This window comes from Rhinatrema bivittatum, chromosome 2, assembly GCF_901001135.1.
Source record: "Rhinatrema bivittatum chromosome 2, aRhiBiv1.1, whole genome shotgun sequence".
NCBI lineage: Eukaryota > Metazoa > Chordata > Amphibia > Gymnophiona > Rhinatrematidae > Rhinatrema > Rhinatrema bivittatum.
The window spans coordinates 218,605,378-218,623,128 of NC_042616.1; the positions used below are offsets into that span (position 1 = coordinate 218,605,378).

General features: G+C 39.9%; 1 protein-coding gene across 2 annotated transcripts in view; it reads right to left on the reverse strand.

Moving 5' to 3' along the window:
* Positions 1-4,091: 4,091 nt before the first annotated feature.
* The window catches only part of HIBADH (3-hydroxyisobutyrate dehydrogenase), a 333,702-nt gene continuing 320,042 nt past the window's right edge, over positions 4,092-17,751 (reverse strand). The window contains exons 7-8 of one of the 2 annotated variants that reach the window (XM_029589181.1): positions 8,102-8,258; positions 4,092-4,992 (exon numbers count right to left, since the gene is read on the reverse strand). In XM_029589181.1, the coding sequence (XP_029445041.1) occupies positions 4,834-4,992; positions 8,102-8,258 (316 nt within the window). In that variant the 3' untranslated portion in view covers positions 4,092-4,833. Of the gene's footprint in view, positions 4,993-8,101; positions 8,259-17,751 lie in introns of those variants that run through there. The other variant, XM_029589182.1, reaches the window with a different exon arrangement.

Below are 17,751 nucleotides of genomic sequence, written 5' to 3' on the forward strand. Positions count from 1 at the left end.
CTTTGACACAACCGCTCTGGAGACATTTCCCCCACCACACTGTGGGAATGCTCTAAGGCGGTTATTAGAGGTATAATCATTGCTAGAGCAACGTATTGTAATAAAGAATGTGAGAAGCATCGCCAATCCCTATTGCGGGACCTTGACTGCTTGACTCAGCAGCATGAAGCTTCTTTATCTAACGCTATCTATCAAAAGATATTAAAGGTCAGGGATGCTATTAGGGCCATCAATGACGCCGCTATTAGCTACTCCCTTGATGTGTTGAAGCAGCGGTATTTTGAGGGGGACAATAGAGCAGGAAGGCTTTTGGCGCACAAACTGAAAGCCACATGGGCTCACACCATGATTGCTAAAATTCGCAACTCACAGGGAGACATTGTGACATGGTCGGTTGACATTAGGAGGTCCTTTACAGATTTTTATGCGAACTTATATTCACCCAAGGTGATCACATCCACTACCTCTATTACAGATTATTCAGACTTTCTGACCTTACCACTTTTGCCTCCTGCTCATTCCGAGCTGTTAGACAAGCCCATCACCATTTTAGAGGTAGAGGCAGCCATCAAAGCTCTGAAAATGAGGAAAGCACCGGGCCATGATGGATTTACAGCCATGTATTATAAAAAGTTTAAGACTACCTTGGGGGCCCCTATGATGGATATGTTCAACTCCCTCCAAGACAAGGCCCGCCTAGACCCTCATGCCAATACGGCGGGTATATCAGTCATAGCCAAGCCAGGGAGTAATCCGGATTTATGTGGCTCTTACAGGCCGATTTCCTTGATAAACAGACCTAAAAATCCTGACTCGGATCTTGGCTGCCAGGCTTAACAGTGTTCTTCCAAATTTAGTCCACCTTGATTCAAGTGGGATTTGTCCCTGGGCGGCTTGCGGCTGACAATGTTCGAAGAATAGAGGACATAGTTGATTATGTTCAGCAGACACGCACTCCTACAGTGCTTCTTTCATTGGATGCAGAAAAGGCATTTGACTTGGTTCATTGGCCTTTTCTTTTTGAAACACTTAGGCGAATGGGGTTTGGTAGTTACTTTATAAAATGGATCATGCGACTGTACGATAGTCCCTCAGCCAGGGTTAAAATAAATGGCAGCTATGGTGACGCTTTTCCAATTGGACAGGGAACGTGGCAGGGATGCCCGTTGTCCCCGCTGCTGTTCGCTCTGTTCCTGGAACCACTTACGACCCACATCTGGGCATCGCCTCATATAAAGGGGGTAGCCAAGGATCAGCATCACTTTAAAATTTCATTGTTTGCTGACGACATCATGCTCACCCTTACGGACCCTTGTGATTCCCTGCGGGGAGTTACCTCCGAGTTGATGTCCTTTAGTGCTGTTTCTGGGTTTCGAGTGAATTATGACAAATCAGAACTACTTAATATAAACCTCTCAAAATCTGATGTCGCCACCCTTGTGCAACAATTCCCTTTTAAGTGGGCAACTAAGGCCTTAAAATATTTGGGTGTGCGTATTGGTAGTTGTGTTAGCCAGCTGCATGAGCTTAATTATACCCCTTTAGTTCGGATCCTTCAGAAAGACATGGGGAGGTGGTCGAAGGAAACGTTTTCTTGGTTGGGACGTATTGCTATTATAAAAATGAATGTGTTACCCAGATTGTTGTATTTCTTCACCACACTACCGATATATATTCCCTCCAAGCTTTTGAATAAATGGCAAAAACTTATATTTGGCTTCATTTGGAAGAGAAGACCCCCTCGAGTTCACAGAGCTACTCTCTATCACCCTAAACAATGAGGAGGTCTCAGGGTCCCAAACCTAGAGTGGTACTACTGTGCTGCTCAGTTGCGAGCCCTCGTTATCCTACATAGCCATAAGGCACTACCGTTTCGAACAAACATACTCAGGGGCACAACCGCTCTGCGCCTTACCGTGGCAGCCTAAAGCGACCTGGCAAGGGGTGACTTATTTACCATATGCCCTTGATACCACCCTGAAGGTCTGGTCACACTGGCGGTCAGCTTTAGTTGGGACTGCACGGTATTCCCCATTAACCCACATTTTTAGTAACGCTTTACTGCCAGCCCTACAGCCAGAGGTTGCATCTTCTCTTTGGATACAAGCGGGCATATGTAGAATAGCACACATATTGAACCAGGGGTTTATCTTGACAAGGGAGTGCATTGGCTCTCGTTTTCATTTAGATAAGGTAGACTTTTTATTGTATGCCAGTGTGTATCATGTTGTTAAACGAGAAGCTAGGCGGAGTACTTTAAGACTGAGTAGTACTCTGTTCGAAAGCTTCTGGATCAATGCCCACCAGATCCGAGGCATCATTTCCAAAATCTACATGGTGCTTAATAGTAAATCCGCCAGTCCTTTCACACAGCAGAAGGAATGGAATGCTGATTTTTTGCAGAGCCTCACGGACACAGACTGGGATTCTATCTTTTCCACAGCTCACAAGTGTTCTATTTCTGCTAGACTGCAAGAAAACTGTTACAAATTACTTTATAGATGGCACTATATTCCAGATCGAGTGCGCAAATTCTTACCACACACTTCAGACCTATGTTGGCGGAACTGTGGTGCAGTGGGCACATATCATATTTGGTGGCAATGTCCGAGAGCGCAGACCTTTTGGAAAGCGGTCTTGGCATGGGTGTCCTCCGTGCTCAAGGCCAAGGTGTCAGTGGAACCATGGCACATTCTTTTGACCTTACCCATTGATGGAATAAATAAGGACATACAACGATTTCTGCAACAAGTCTTTATTCTCGCGAGAACGGTTCTAGCACAGCAATGGAAAGACAGCAAGATGCCAAGTATTGCTCACGTTCAGCATAAACTTTATTTTCTATATCAAAAGGAATATCTCACAGTGATTCATCATAACCGGCTACCCTCTTTTCACAGGACATGAGAGGCGTAACAGTCTTTTCTGGACGCTCAAGCATAGATGTGTGCCATGCTTAACCCTGAAGTCTACTCCCTACAACTAACTACGCGGCATTGTAGCCCATGGTGTTCCCAACACGCTCCCATTTTTGACTCTTCCTGATACCTCAAGACTTGGTATTGAGTATAGGATACTGTTCTTTGACTTTGATGTTCTTGTTGTCACCTGGGGAGGGGTGGGGGGGGGGCGGGGGGGGGGGGTCTAACCATGGTGGTTAAGCCATGGTAGCTTTGGGTTACTTCTCAAAAGTGTTAAGGCTGAATGCTATGTTTTCTTGTATGTACCATACTGTGCAACTTGTGTGATCCTGTCCCCCCTTCTTTTCTATTCTAATTTGTACTTGTTTGTACAATGTTTTTACTGTATTGCATTTGCCTTGATAATAATAAACATGTTTAAAACAAAAAAAAAAGTATTAATCCACAAGGGACTATGGGTATAGTTTTACAGTGTTCGCTCCTGTCCATAGCTTTCATTTTTCAGGCCTTCTGTAGTTAGCTGAGCCCTATCAATAGCATGCATATTAGCAAGTTATCAACAAGTCCAAAGCAGATATCAAATAGAGTGCCATTAGCAAGCACTCGGTAAATAACATGGAGGTTGAGCATATTTACCCACCACATGCTAAAACCTCAATTGCATACTTTATTCCTTCATTTACATGCCTGGACATGATGTCTTTCCAGATCACTTCAACTTCTACATTATGACCTTACTGCATAGGAGATGGGTCAAAAAGTAGACACACATCAGCTGCTTTCTCCCTCTCTATATACTTGAGGTCTAGTTAACTAGTGAACTTTGGTTTGACAGTGCAGTCTTGTCATTTTCCAATTTCAAACAGAATTTTGCTTTTGTGGCTTCAAATGGACTACCTTAAACAGGATTTAAAAATCATATGATGGCATTATGTAGCCAGATATGGGTTTTGGACCCAAAAATATACCTGTTCTTCTTTAAATGAGTGGTTAAGAAAACAAGCAAGTCAATAATCATATTCAGTGATCTGTAATAAAATGGTTAAGGAATGATAAAGTCTTCCAAGTTCAAAGAGTAAAGTCTGGTGGCGTGCAGAGATTTGGTTTCCTACCATCTTTGTATGCATGCCAGATGATATCAATGGAAAAAACACACTCATAACCGGCAGGTACCAGTCTAGAAATTTATTTAGATTCAAAATAATATGTTCATTAATTTGGTTACCAATAAAATGCCAGCTATCCAAAATTAAATGCACATTATCAACCCTTCAGTTAGCTGGCACCATTATTTGACTGTTGAAAGAATGTGGCAAGGGTAAGAAGAACAAAAGGATGATATAAAAACAGGTTAGCAATGTACAAACGTATGAGAAAGGATATATATATATATATATAGCCTAAAATAACTCTAAGTATGTCTTGTAACAGCTTTCCATTCATGGCACACCCCAGCAGAATTCTTTTCTGCAACCTTAATCCCAAGAGAAAGCATTCATCCTTTTATCCAGAGAAAAAAACCAAAAACAAAAATATTAACATAGTGTAATTTTTTTTTAAATTGATTATCCATGAAGGGACTTCATTTGTTCTTCAGTGTCTGGAAGCTAAACTTAAAATACCCTTTGCAAATACTAACACTCAAGATTCCATTTAGGATGTCCAATTGCAGTCATGTTTTGTACTGCTACAATGCTGCTGAAAACAGTGACAAGTAATCCTGCAGAGCCTGTAGGAAAATCTGCAATCAAATCCTCCCCTAAAAACCCTTACAATGTGGCTTATTCAAAAATGAACATAAAACAACAGTACACGATTAATGAAAAAATGACCTCTGACTGAACCCATTTACTTTTTACACAGGCTATGGGAAGGCTCAGTTGCTAAATAGCATCTGCTGCTGAAGGTCAGCTCACAAATTCTCCTCTTCCCGTAAAAACTGGAAGACAGAAGAGAAGTCCTTCTGGGCGTAGCCCTTCGCACACATAATCCTGTAGATCTGATGTGATAATGATCCCAGTGGGATTGGTGTTTTAGTGTTGGTTGCAGAATACTGTGCTAAACCAAGATCCTGCCAATGAAGAGAAAGAAAGGTGGACATGAGGGGCTGACAGAGATACACATTTTCCATTCTACGGGGTCAGTGCTGTTACTTGACATTGAGAGCAAGAACTTAAGAATATAAATACTCATATAAAACGTTTCAAGGAACATTAGCACATGCCTAGTTTTTTTTTTTGTTTTTTTTTTTTAATTTCAATTTTTTTTTTTTTTACACGAAGCAATTTGATAACATATTCCCACTCTTTGCATTGGTTACCAATTAAATATCGCACCCACTGTCTGAGAACTTCAGGATTACCAGTACTTGATTGCTTCTCGGCTTTTTGACTAAAATCCAATTGGTAGGTCTGAGCTATGAGCCGAGGATGATCCCTTCTCCACTACTACTATTAATTATCAATTCTAAAGCTCTATTAGATGTACGTACCACTGTACAGTCCCTGCTTTATATGGAGCTTATATTCTAGTCAAGACAAGCATACATGACAAACAAGAGGCTATAGGAAATATATATTGCAGCTTCTTGGCTAAGACTCAGAACCTATACAATATGGTGGATTAACATCCTGCCACCCAAGCCCTTAGGCGACATGATTATTTTGCAACAAGAGAATTAAAAACTTCCAATAGAAAAATGTTATTTCCCTGTTCCTATAATGGGGATACTGTTCCTGCACTTTTCCATTCCTCCAGCAACTCTGAAAACTTATTTAGAGGCTGATGTACTGAGCTGTGATAAAATGGGCCATCATCATTAGTTAACATGCGAAAATGGCCCCTGTTAAAGCACCTGCAAATGAGTTTGGAGGAAAATACTATATGCTACATTTCTTGCATTAACACGACAATTATTGCAAAAATGGTAACTACCCCTCCTTGAAGCGCAAACTTCTCACGATGATGGCATTGTTTTATCATGTGTTATTTAGCTATGCGAACAAGGGTAGTGAACTGATCTGCATAATTATGCATCTCATTACCTAGTTTTGAATAGATTTTGCATCAATGTTTATAATAGCTAAACAACACATGATAAATCTGCAAATCACACTTACAAAATTTTACAAACAGAATAGTGCGCATTATTTGCTGATTCATTGTGTTAATGCTTTTGCTAAGCATAACCCACTTCAGTACATCAGCCTCAAAATTTAAGACTGCTTGTGGCTATATTTAGTCTTAACTCCTCCTAGATAAATTTCTAATGATGGGAATGGCTAAGTATCATAGTGCTGTGGTCCTGAACCTCAGACCCACCTGGAGGCTTCATACTGATGAATATAAACAGCTGAAACATGAACCCAGGTAAAGGGATTTTTAAAACAAAGGTCATGGTCGCATGGCCACAATAAAAGATTCATACCTTTTCATTTTTATTAAAAAATAAAGGAAAATGAAGAGGATCTATGAATAAGCCCAGAAGTGAACGCCATAGCTTCAAGAAACAGGAAAATTAATATTTAAAGAATCTAATTACTATTGTTACCTTAAGAAGTTGTCTCCTAAGGTCTTAGCAGTCAGGTGACCTATGGTTTGTTTGGGTTCTCTTTAAAAATGGAGACGTCTGTTGCTCTTTTTTGGGTTTTCAGCTCAATCAGAACCAGGGCTGGAATCAGATGTCATGGCCTTCATTCCCCCCTCTTTTCTACACTCTCTCTCTACTTACTTTATCCCTCTGCCAGGGGCCATGTACCAGGCATCATTTCAGAACCCTGGCAACATGGGCCCTATATATGGGCCCTATTAGGATTCAGTACAATACCTGGGACTTCCTCCTCACAAAGGCTCGGAATGCTCGTCTCCACGAACCACCCCAGCCCTGGCTGACCCAGAGAGCAGAAAACCTGAGCTGGGCACTGCACCCAACCAAACTATGTGGATGGAGCCAGGTATATCTGCAAATATTGTTATTCTGAAAAATGTTAAACCTTTGTATTTGCTAATATTTTGCAAACAGGGTCTTTTTTTAAACTTAAATAAGCATGAGTACTCTCAGATAACGAGACACTTTTGCATATAACTTATATATTCTGGTACAGACAAGTCAATAGCTTGAAGGTTTAAATTTATTTTGGTATAACACTCGTGGCTTTTCTAAACAATCAAAGCAAAGTACAGATCAAATAAAAACATATACCTAGGATAAAAACAAGTGTTTCACAATCTATGTACAAAGATTTAAAGAAATACTGTATATGTAACACCGACAAAACCTCATTAATAAGCGAGACCACAGACATCACCATTCCCTACTAAATATTAATACTCAAATTAAAAAAAAACAAAACAAAAAAAAAAAGCACTTAACATACTTCCTGAATTTCAGATAATTTGTTGCCAGCCTGGCTTCTAATGGCAATGCATCCCTTAACAAGGGAGCTTGATATTTAAATGTAGAGCATTCATTGCCCTCTTATCTTCTTACCATGGAGAGAATCTGGGTTTAACTCCCAATTCAGTTCTCTACATGGTGATGTGCAGCAATGCCTATCGCTAGGTTTTTTTTTGTTTTGTTTTTTTAATCAGTCCAATTAAAATTACATGTACTTAAAGTTTTATGCAAAATTGACTTGAGATCTGTGGACTCTTACTTAAATTTAAAAAAAACCCAGTATTGATATTTAACTTTAAATACCAATATTTTTACATTTTTCAGAATAAAATATGTGCAGATTCACCTGGCTACAAAGGCGTTCAACTAAATATATGAAATAGTTTATCAGAACATAGGTACTGTGCAGCATGACCATCTCTGTAGTGACCGACAGCTTTCAATATATTTAACATAGAAACTTGATTGTAGAAAGAGACTGTATGGCCTATGTAGTCTGACCATCCGTCCAATTAATTTAACTTTAAAACTTTCATCACTCCCTCAGAGATCCCCCATGCTTTCTTGTAATCAGAAACTGTTTTTGTCTCCACCTCTACACTGGGAGATTGTTCCATGGTTTTTGGAGGTATGAAATGCAGAGCAGTTGCCATATGCAATATAACTACTTATGTTTGGATATATATTTTTATACAAATCCTTTTTTTGTTTGCTATCTTAAAATGATACAGAAAATAAGTACTGGGCAATGCAATGCTGTATATTCAGTTCAGATTGCACATACCTTAGTCATGAGGGTTGTTCCAAATCCACCCTGATAATTATTAGCAGAAGGTACTCCTTCCATAACACCTGGCACAGGATTATATGTGTCGCTTGACCAACAACGACCTGAGCTCATATTCAGTATTTTGGCCAACAGCTTTGGTTCAAGCCCTAGCCTGTCAAAGGTCAAGGGAAGAGAAGTGTTAATGTCAAAATGCACAAGACATGGGTGACTTATTTTACACACAAGGACCACCCTGCCATTTTTCTCCCTTTATTATGTGTCCTGAAAAATGATGAAGTATTGATATTGGGGGAAGGGGTACACTAGTTTAAATTAAAGGTCATCAATCCCACACTTAAGTGATGCCTTTAGCATCTAGTTTAGGAATATCTGTAATCAAACTGTTTTGCAAAGGTTAAAAAAAAATACCTCGGGACCATTAAAGCTAAGATGGTTTATTTTGTGTTTATAAGATCATTTAATATATCAGAGTACACTGTGCTTGCAAATACATTATCATCCACTCGCATAAGTACTCAGTTCTATGTAGTTTGTAAATAAACTGCTGCAGGAACAGAAACAGATTATAAAGGATGTGTGTAAGAGAAATACGTTTTCATGATATAAAGTTACAGCAGAAGGGTTTGAATATCTTGTCCATCGGAGTCCCCTTAGTGCAATCCGTAGTGCATGCTACAGTTAATATCTTTGCAATTGGATGTCTCTCATTTTTGTTTAATATGCCTCCTGTTATACCCTTTGCTCAATTGTTAAAAGTATTTCAATTTGATCTTTGTAAACCATTATGATGGCTTTACTGAATGACGCTATATAAAACTCAACAAATAAATAAAAAAATAAAGTCCTCATCAACTATGGAACTCAAGTTGTACAGGGTCAGCCTACCGAAGAGGAGTTTATAAAAAGGGGCAAGGGCCAATATATGCCTTATAAAATTTTTCACATCCTTGTACATTTTTCATATTCTGTCTAAAAATTCTGTCTAAAAATTGCCAGGTTCTTGTGGCGTGGCTTGGCCTCTGTTGGAAACAGGATGCTGGGCTTGATGGACCCTTGGTCTGTCCCAGCATGGCAATTTCTTATGTTCTTATGTTCTTAAATCAAAATGTTTTAAAGTAGGAGTTTGTTTCACTGATCTACACATCATACTCTACACTTTCATTGTGAAAGAACAATTATAGAAATATTTCAAAAGTAATATATAAAAATCCATGAATAATTGCATAAGACTTCAAACCCCTTGACTCAATACTTGGTGGAATCCCCTTGAGAAACAACAGCAGCCATGAGTCATTTAGGATAAGGGTCTACCAACTTTGCACAGTGGGACATTGCAGTTTTTGTCCATTCTTCTTGGCAGAAGAGCTCAAGCTATTTCAAGTTGGCTGCGGATTGTTGTGGACTGCAAGTCTTGCTGTAGATTTTCTATTGGCTTCAGGTCTGGGCTTTGACTGGGCCACTCAAGGACTTCACTTTCTTCTTGCTGAGCCACTCCATTGTTGCTTTGTGCTTAACATCATTATCCTACTGAAACGTGGAGCTTCTCCCCAGTCCCCCTGGTTTATGGAAGATTGGAAAAGGTTTTCCTCCATGATCTGCCTGTACACTTTGCACCATCTGTCTTTCCCTCAATCTTCACAAGCCTCCCTGTTCCCACGGATGCAAAGCAGCCCTAAAACATAATGCTGCCGCTCTCATGCTTTACTGTAGGAATAGTGTAAGCAGGGTGATATGTTGCGTTTTATGCCACATGTATCGCATAGCATGGTGATCAGAAAGTTCCACTTTGGCCTCATCAGACCACAATACTCCCTCCCATATGCATGCTTTGTCCTCTAGAAGTTCGATTTTGAAAGCCTTACACGTGCCAAAGCCGGGAGATATGCGTGTCTCAGGCTGGTGTGCACCGTGCGGATTTGAAAAAGGGCGCGAGTATTCACATATCTCCTGGTAAACGCACAAATCTAAAAGTTTTTAAAAGGGGCAGGGCATGGCATGGTCTGGGTGGAGCATGGGTGTTCCGGGACATTACCTTGAAATATGCGTGTAGGTATGTACATGCACAAGCACGCGCCAGGGTACCTTACAGAGTAACTTTACTTCTGCTCTGGATGGCGTGTAAGTATTTAAAAAAAAAAAAAATAGGCGAGTGAGCGGGGTTTTAAGGGTTGGAGTTAAATGGGTAAAAGGGAGGCTAAACAGGAGGGGTTAGGAAATCCAATCCATTAACTGGGCGAACTGGAAGAAAACTGGGGAAAAGGGTTACTGTATTAGCACGTTTTTAAAATCCCTCCCCCCTCCCCCCCACTTACGCGGTAGAGCCAGTATTTGCACGCGTCCATATAAAATGGTGCCTACAGATGATTTTATAACATGCGCGCATGTGATAAAATGGCTGTGTCCACTGACGCGAGCTGGCACATGCACTAGCAAGATATTCAAACACACTGAAGTGTTCTCCTAGTCTTCCCTCAATCTGTACTTTTGGATAACGTTATCCCAAAGTTCTTTTGGAAGCTCCTTGTTTGGTATGTTTTAGCCTTTACTTCAAATTCACGTCATACAACAGACACAGCTTGATTCTTCATCCAGGAGTATCCAGTGACTGGACTTAGATGATCTCTTTTTAAATTTATTATAGATCTTAAGGCTATTTTTTTTAACCGGTGATTTGGGTTTGCTATGACTAAAGATGTAAAGACTTATGCAAGACTTTTTTTTTTTATACAGTATTAATTACTTTTCTATTAAATTCTACAGTCCTTTCACAATGAAAGTGTTCACTACATATTGCAGAGCAATGAAGCAAACTCCTACTTTAATGCATTTTGATTTCAATTTCTTAGCAGAATGTGAAAAATATACAAGGGTGTGAAGACTTAAAAAAGGCACTGCAATAAGGATTTCTGCCATTCTGCCTGTTGCAATATAAATATTAACCTAAAGTGGTTATATGGGTTAACAATGCAATGAAACCACGTATACTGTTGCAGTGAACGTGCTTACTTTTCATACCTATTTTAAAAATATATGTGCGAAAGTAATGTAGGACTTACTCAAGTCCCAATTTACGAGCGCAAGTTCGCCACTTAAATGAAGTTAAACCAGTTTAATAATTAGTCTTCCAGTTTGCCCAGTCCTTCTCCAGGTCAACAACTTCCTGGTTCTTCAGCCTGAACTCCCCACATTTCATCCAGATCTCCCACCTAGTCAGTATTATGCAATAAATACATTTAAAATAACTTACTCAACATAATTAGCAGGTGTAAAAATATGCAAGTTGGCAAATGTACATATGTGTCTTAAAATAGCAACTTGTGTGTATAAGTATTGGCCTCACCTTGGAATGCCCCAAGACTGCCATTTTGTTTTTCTTACAGCTATATAAATGCATGTAGAAGTGAAAATATGCTCATATTTTCAACTTTAATAAAATACGGATTATGCAAGTAGAGGCTACTTACATACATATATGCAAATTTTTCACACACGTAACATTTTGAAAATTCACGCCATGTGGACAACAATTTATCTTTCGTGCAATTTTTTTTATAAACCAGGCTCAAATTTATGTGCTAAAAGCCAAGTGAGAATAGTGCAAATAATATCAGATTTCAAGTTTTAGTTAACTGTTTCAATAAGGGTGAACTACCATGGAGTAGATGAGTATTTGTGTCCCCCTCCTTACATTTGCGGAGTTTGTGTGACAATGGATTTTATGATAACAGAAAATAGAAAAAATTACTAAAAATGGATAATTTAAATTAAAGCAAGGTGACCCTATACAACAATAGAGTCTGTTGCACAATACAGACCCTTAAAGTAAGGGGCCTACATACATTTGGTTTTGCACATATATGAGGTGTTTAAATTATACTTGTGGTACCATTTGATTGTTGATATCAATAATAGGTCCTACATTGACTGAATATCTCACATACAGTATTTCTGGATAATACTTATATAGATCCAACAAAAGTTATTATAGCCTGCCAAAAAGAACCAGTTTACCCCAAGAGCCAAATCCATCATATTAAAACACTAACTCCCAGCACTCAAACAGCAACATCACCAATATTACATCAGGTCCTAGAAGACTAATATATCTCCTACTGAAAACAGAAAAAGACAGACTTCTATGGCCCCCTACACAGAAGCTATAAACTAGCAGAATCTCTCACCTCGGTCACACAACGCAACACAGACAGACCTTTACTAAAGTCAGAATTAGGGACCAACAAACAAAATCAAGAAATATAAAACATCAATCATAATAGTAAAATTATATTAATAAAAATAACAAACATTTCAAAATAACTAATGAATAGAACATTCAATAAACATCATAAAAATGTTTGCACATTTCACCAAAATAAAATTTAAAAATGACAGAAACATCAAACATCCGATAATGAAACTAATAAGGATTAAAAAAGCCCCTCCTCTTCATATTTCCAGCCACCACGAAATTGTTGTGGATTGGGGAGGGGGCAACACAAAATTTATCCTCTCTCCCTAAAACACACACACAGGCTCACTCGTGTCCCCCCTCCACCCCCCAATACACACAGCCTCATTCTCTCCCACTCACACAGGCTCTCCCCTTCTTTTCTGGGCCTTTTCTTCTAGGCCCTGCCAAGCCTCCATCTCGCTCTTTGGCTGCTACAGGATGGGCTCCGCAGTGTCCTGTTTGGCCCTCATTACTTGAAAGCAAGGAGCTTGCTTACACTGTTTTGCTGTGTGTGCAGAATTCAGAATCTCTGTGCACGTGCACAGCTTAGAGGGAACAGTGATGCGGGGTGCAGGATTCTATAAGAGAAAGGGCATGGAATGGGGGAGAGGAACGTCAATGTACCGTATTTTTCGCTCCATAAGACGCACCTGACCATAAGACGCACCTAGGATTCAGAGGGGGAAAATTAAAAAAAAAAAAAAATTGTGCTAAACCGGCTCTGCGTCTGGGCGTCTTATGGAGCAAATTAGGGGAGTGCATAGTTTTTTTTTTTCTCCCCATTTTGTTTTCGGGTCTGGGGAGGGCCATTTCGGTCCACTCCCCAGATCAGAAAATTTTTCTTTCTGTGGGAACCCCCAAAACCCCCCCCCCCCATCCCTTTAAATTAACAACCTCCACCCCCCTGACCCCCCCAAGACCTGCCGAATTAATTTCCTGCAACCCCCCACCCTCCTGACCCCCCCAAGACCTGCCGAATTAATTTCCTGCAACCCCCCACCCTCCTGACCCCCCCAAGACCTGCCAAACGTCCCTGGTGGTCCAGCGGGGGTCCAGGAGCGGTCCGGGAACGATCTCCTGGGCGTGAGCCGTCGGCTGCCAGTAAACAAAATGGCGCCGACGGCCCTATGCCCTCACTATGTCACTGAGACCGACCGCTGCTATTGGTCGGTCTCAGTGACATAGTGAGGGCATAGGGCCGTCGGCGCCATTTTGTTTACTGGCAGCCGACGGCCCTATGCCCTCACTATGTCACTGAGACCGACCGCTGCTATTGGTCGGTCTCAGTGACATAGTGAGGGCATAGGGCCGTCGGCGCCATTTTGTTTACTGGCAGCCGACGGCTCACGCCCAGGAGATCGTTCCCGGACCGCTCCTGGACCCCCGCTGGACCACCAGGGACGTTTGGCAGGTCTTGGGGGGGTCAGGAGGGTGGGGGGTTGCAGGAAATTAATTCGGCAGGTCTTGGGGGAGTCGGGGGGGGGGGGGGTGTTTGTTAGATTTTTGTTTGGTTTTTTTTTTATATTCGCTCCATAAGACGCACATACATTTTCCCCCCACCTTTGGGGGAAAAAAAGTGCGTCTTATGGAGCGAAAAATACGGTATGTTTTAATCAAGAAATACTACTGTAGTACTTAAGACACAAAAAAAAACTTTATATGTATCATTTTTTATGTAAATCATTATATGATCAAAAGTTCTTTAAAACAAAACCTCTCCCACAAGTTATTGGAAAATGAAAGACATTAACACATTTTATTTAATTGCTATCCACTGTATCTTTCTTTATAAAAGCAAAATGGTCATCTTGTGCAAACAATAGGTAATTCTAATTAGAATAATTTCAATAAACAAAATTAATGTAATAAGACAGATGACTTTGGCATACGGCCACACATACAAAGTAATACATCCACGCAAACTTTTCAGTGCAGGCATGCAAAATTATCTAGTACAATCAAAAGATGTAAATCCTCTAAATTAAACACTTAGGTGCTGATGAATTCCTCGGCAAAGGGTTCCTATTAAATCATCATTAGAAACTCCTGCTTATAAAGCAAGTTGACCTGGAACCTATGACAGATGCTCTCTATCCGTGCTCAGACATGTATTATAGTTCTGGGTCAGCTGCTGATAAGGTTGCTGATCCTGAGTGATAAAACAAAGCTTGTCTGAGCAGAAACATCATTTGTTCTATCACTAGGCTGATAGTGTAACCTGCTGTTCAGTATGGACTTAAAGGAAATGTGGCCATAAAACTGAACCTGAGTGCCAGCAGTTTTGAATCCGAATGCAATCATTCATTTTCCTGCTGAAGATCGCAGAATCTGCTTTCAGATGCACTTCAGTTCCTGCAAATTTTCTTGGTACATTTGCTCTACTAATGGATCACATTTTTGAATGACTCTTCAGATCCTCAGCTACTTAAAAAAAAAAAGAAAAATATGTATCTTTGCTCAGACCATTTTATTCTGCATTCCTGTGAAGTGCTCCATAATCCAATGCTGGGTCACCTCTACAATATGACTGAATTGGATGGATCTATTCTGTCCTCTAGAGAAATTTCAGTTCCATCACCTGTCACATTTCTGTTCTGGATTCTCAGGAAGAGACTGCAGTGTTTTGTGTCAACACTATCAAAGATTTCCATGTATCTGGCATAGACAATACAAAACATCCTCCTGCAATGCTGAAACAAGCATCTCTAGCATGTAGCACTGTAATCACCAAGTAAGCAAAAATAATTTCAGAAAAATGTAAAACATAGCTGAAAGGTTTCAGAAATCTGTCTCTGGTTTTCCAAATTAAACTGCAAGGGGGAATAGAGGATTTCACAGGATTTCAAACCATTTCAGTCTTTCTACATTTTAAATGTTTACATTGGATTTGTTTGTTTTTAATTTTCCTTCAGATTTCAGCTCAGGTTCACTTCTCTTAAAACACAAAGTGGGCAAAGATATTTACTCGTGAATATTTCTGACACACACCGGCAGTTAAAGAGAATGGTCTATTCCCATGGAACCATGCAGACTGCTCACACGCTGAAGCATATCCAAAAATCAACTCACACAATCAGAGCTGCGAAACCAAACTCTCGAAAACTGCCCCCATGAAATCCAAAAGGGGACAGGGAGGAGGAGGATAGGTTCCGCCCCCCTTTACCAAACTGCTGAGCTCTATTGAGAACATTCAGAAAGGATTCCTAATCTCCCTGCTCATGAACGATTTGTTTCATTGCATCCAAAAGCAACGAGGAGATTTACCGAGCCAGACTACTTATTGTAACAATTATGTCGGATCGAGAGCCGTGATTAGATGCTTAATTGCTAGTCACAGCAAGAGAGGACTGTATCGCAAGACAACTACCTGCAGCTGCTTGTCAGGTCTCCTGAGCCAGAGACGAGGACATCTAATGACGTCAAGAGCAATTATGCCAGCCGTAATACCAAATGGATCATTTTTACAAAACAGAATTTAAAAAACATAATATTTCTGTGATGCTTCCCTTCAACTGCCGCCTCATCAGCTGCAAAGTTCCAACAGGATTTTCTCATCAGCTAGCACCTTCTAGAATTCACAGCTGATTGACTGGAAAAAAAAAAAAAAGGTTTTTCCCGATAATAAAATAAAGGAAAACAAGTACGACACCATTACCAATGAAACGAACCTCAATATTTAAACCTAAAACTGAAAATGAAGATGATCAAGAAAAGCAAAGCCAAGCTTATTCTTGTGCTTTCCAAGCACTAAATCTGAAACTGTAAAATGTACGATCTTTGGGAGCATAATTAAAAATAACAGTCGTGGTACTGTGCCGGGTCAAGCCCCCGGCTTTCAAACTTTGGTGCATTTACCTATAATGCAGATTCTCTTCAGGAGTGCCAGCACACTTTTAGCCTCTCCCTACCCTCCCCGCAGCAAATGTATCATTAAAAAGAGCAAGTTAGAAGTGCTTTGCATTTCATCTTTCTGAGGATTCTTCTGCTGGCACATACATAACTGACAGTTAAAATTAGACATTGTATTAAAATCAGTTACTGAAGTCCTCTGTCTTCCACTGGGCCCAAAGCTTGTAATGGTCTGAAACTCGCTAGAATATAATTGTCATTCAGTGAGAGTCTTTCCTAGAAAGTCATGCTTCACTGGAGAAGACTGAGTTTCCATTTGAAATCAACAAATTAATCCAAGACAGGTATCTGAAAGGGCAAGTTTAATAGGAAGCAGCTACTGGGCTCTCAACCATGATAAAATGTTATTGCTGTTTCCCTGTAAATTGGCTGAGAACATATGATACTTTCTGCATAAGAAGCTCCATTGCTGTTCCAGAGATATACTGCTCAAGCTATCAAAATGATGACAGTCTGTCAGTCCCCATAATAACTTGCCACCGGACATGGTGGGTGGGGGGTGAGCGGCTTTGCAAGCACTAACAATTGTGGAAAATTTTCTCAGCTATCAACAGAAAGGAAAGCTGTTATCCTCCCGGTATTTATTAAGAAATGTAAGAACATTAGCAACGTTCGTGGCTTTTCAGCTTTAAAAATTAACGCGTGGAGGCTGAAGTCAAGTGCTTCTAGCAGGATCAAGCCAAGTGACTATTCATCTCAGTGGAGTTAGTTTAGAAGATGACATCTTAGTGTCTAAGCAATATAAAAATAATAAATAAATAAATCCATTTAAGAGTTCACACATGCATAAAAAGATAATACAATGTATGGTTTAAGATGGCAAATAGAAGAAATAGTTGGCATTTCCTTTTAGTACAAACGGCAACTAGGCCGTACTGCACCAAACATTTGGCTTAAGAGGCCAGATGTTATCACTCAAAGCAGTTTAATAGCGCACATCATCTACACATTTGAGCTTTGCTAACTGTACATAAAACAAACAGGTTTCAGAACTATCTTTTTATGCACACTGCATCCCAAGGTACTTTACAAGTTATGCTATGTTGCAGTATCCATTAAATGCAAGGTCAAGAATTAAGAGATAAGAAAGAGGAAACAGACCAAAGTGAAAACAGATGTTTACTCCATGAAGTAAACTGAATGGTTCCAAGTCACAATAAGTTTTGGAGATGAGGTTGTAAACCTGCATCACCAGTTTTCACAAACATAGCCTGCTCCACTTTAGGTGTGTATGTCTAATATATCTGGTATACATTAGACACAGACATCAGCAGTGTAAAGTGTAAAACTAGTCAAAGAACGTATTAAGTTAATCCAATAAAAAAGTATATTTATTTTATGTGTGTGTTTGTTAACCGTTTTTCTGTTCACATGCTGCTGTGTGCCCTACTAGTTGTCATAGAATGAGGAATACACTCAAGCATACTTCAAATATTGTGCAGCATAAACAAGTGCATTATAAAATGGCAGCATATCCTGCTCACTAGTATGTGTTATTTAATAG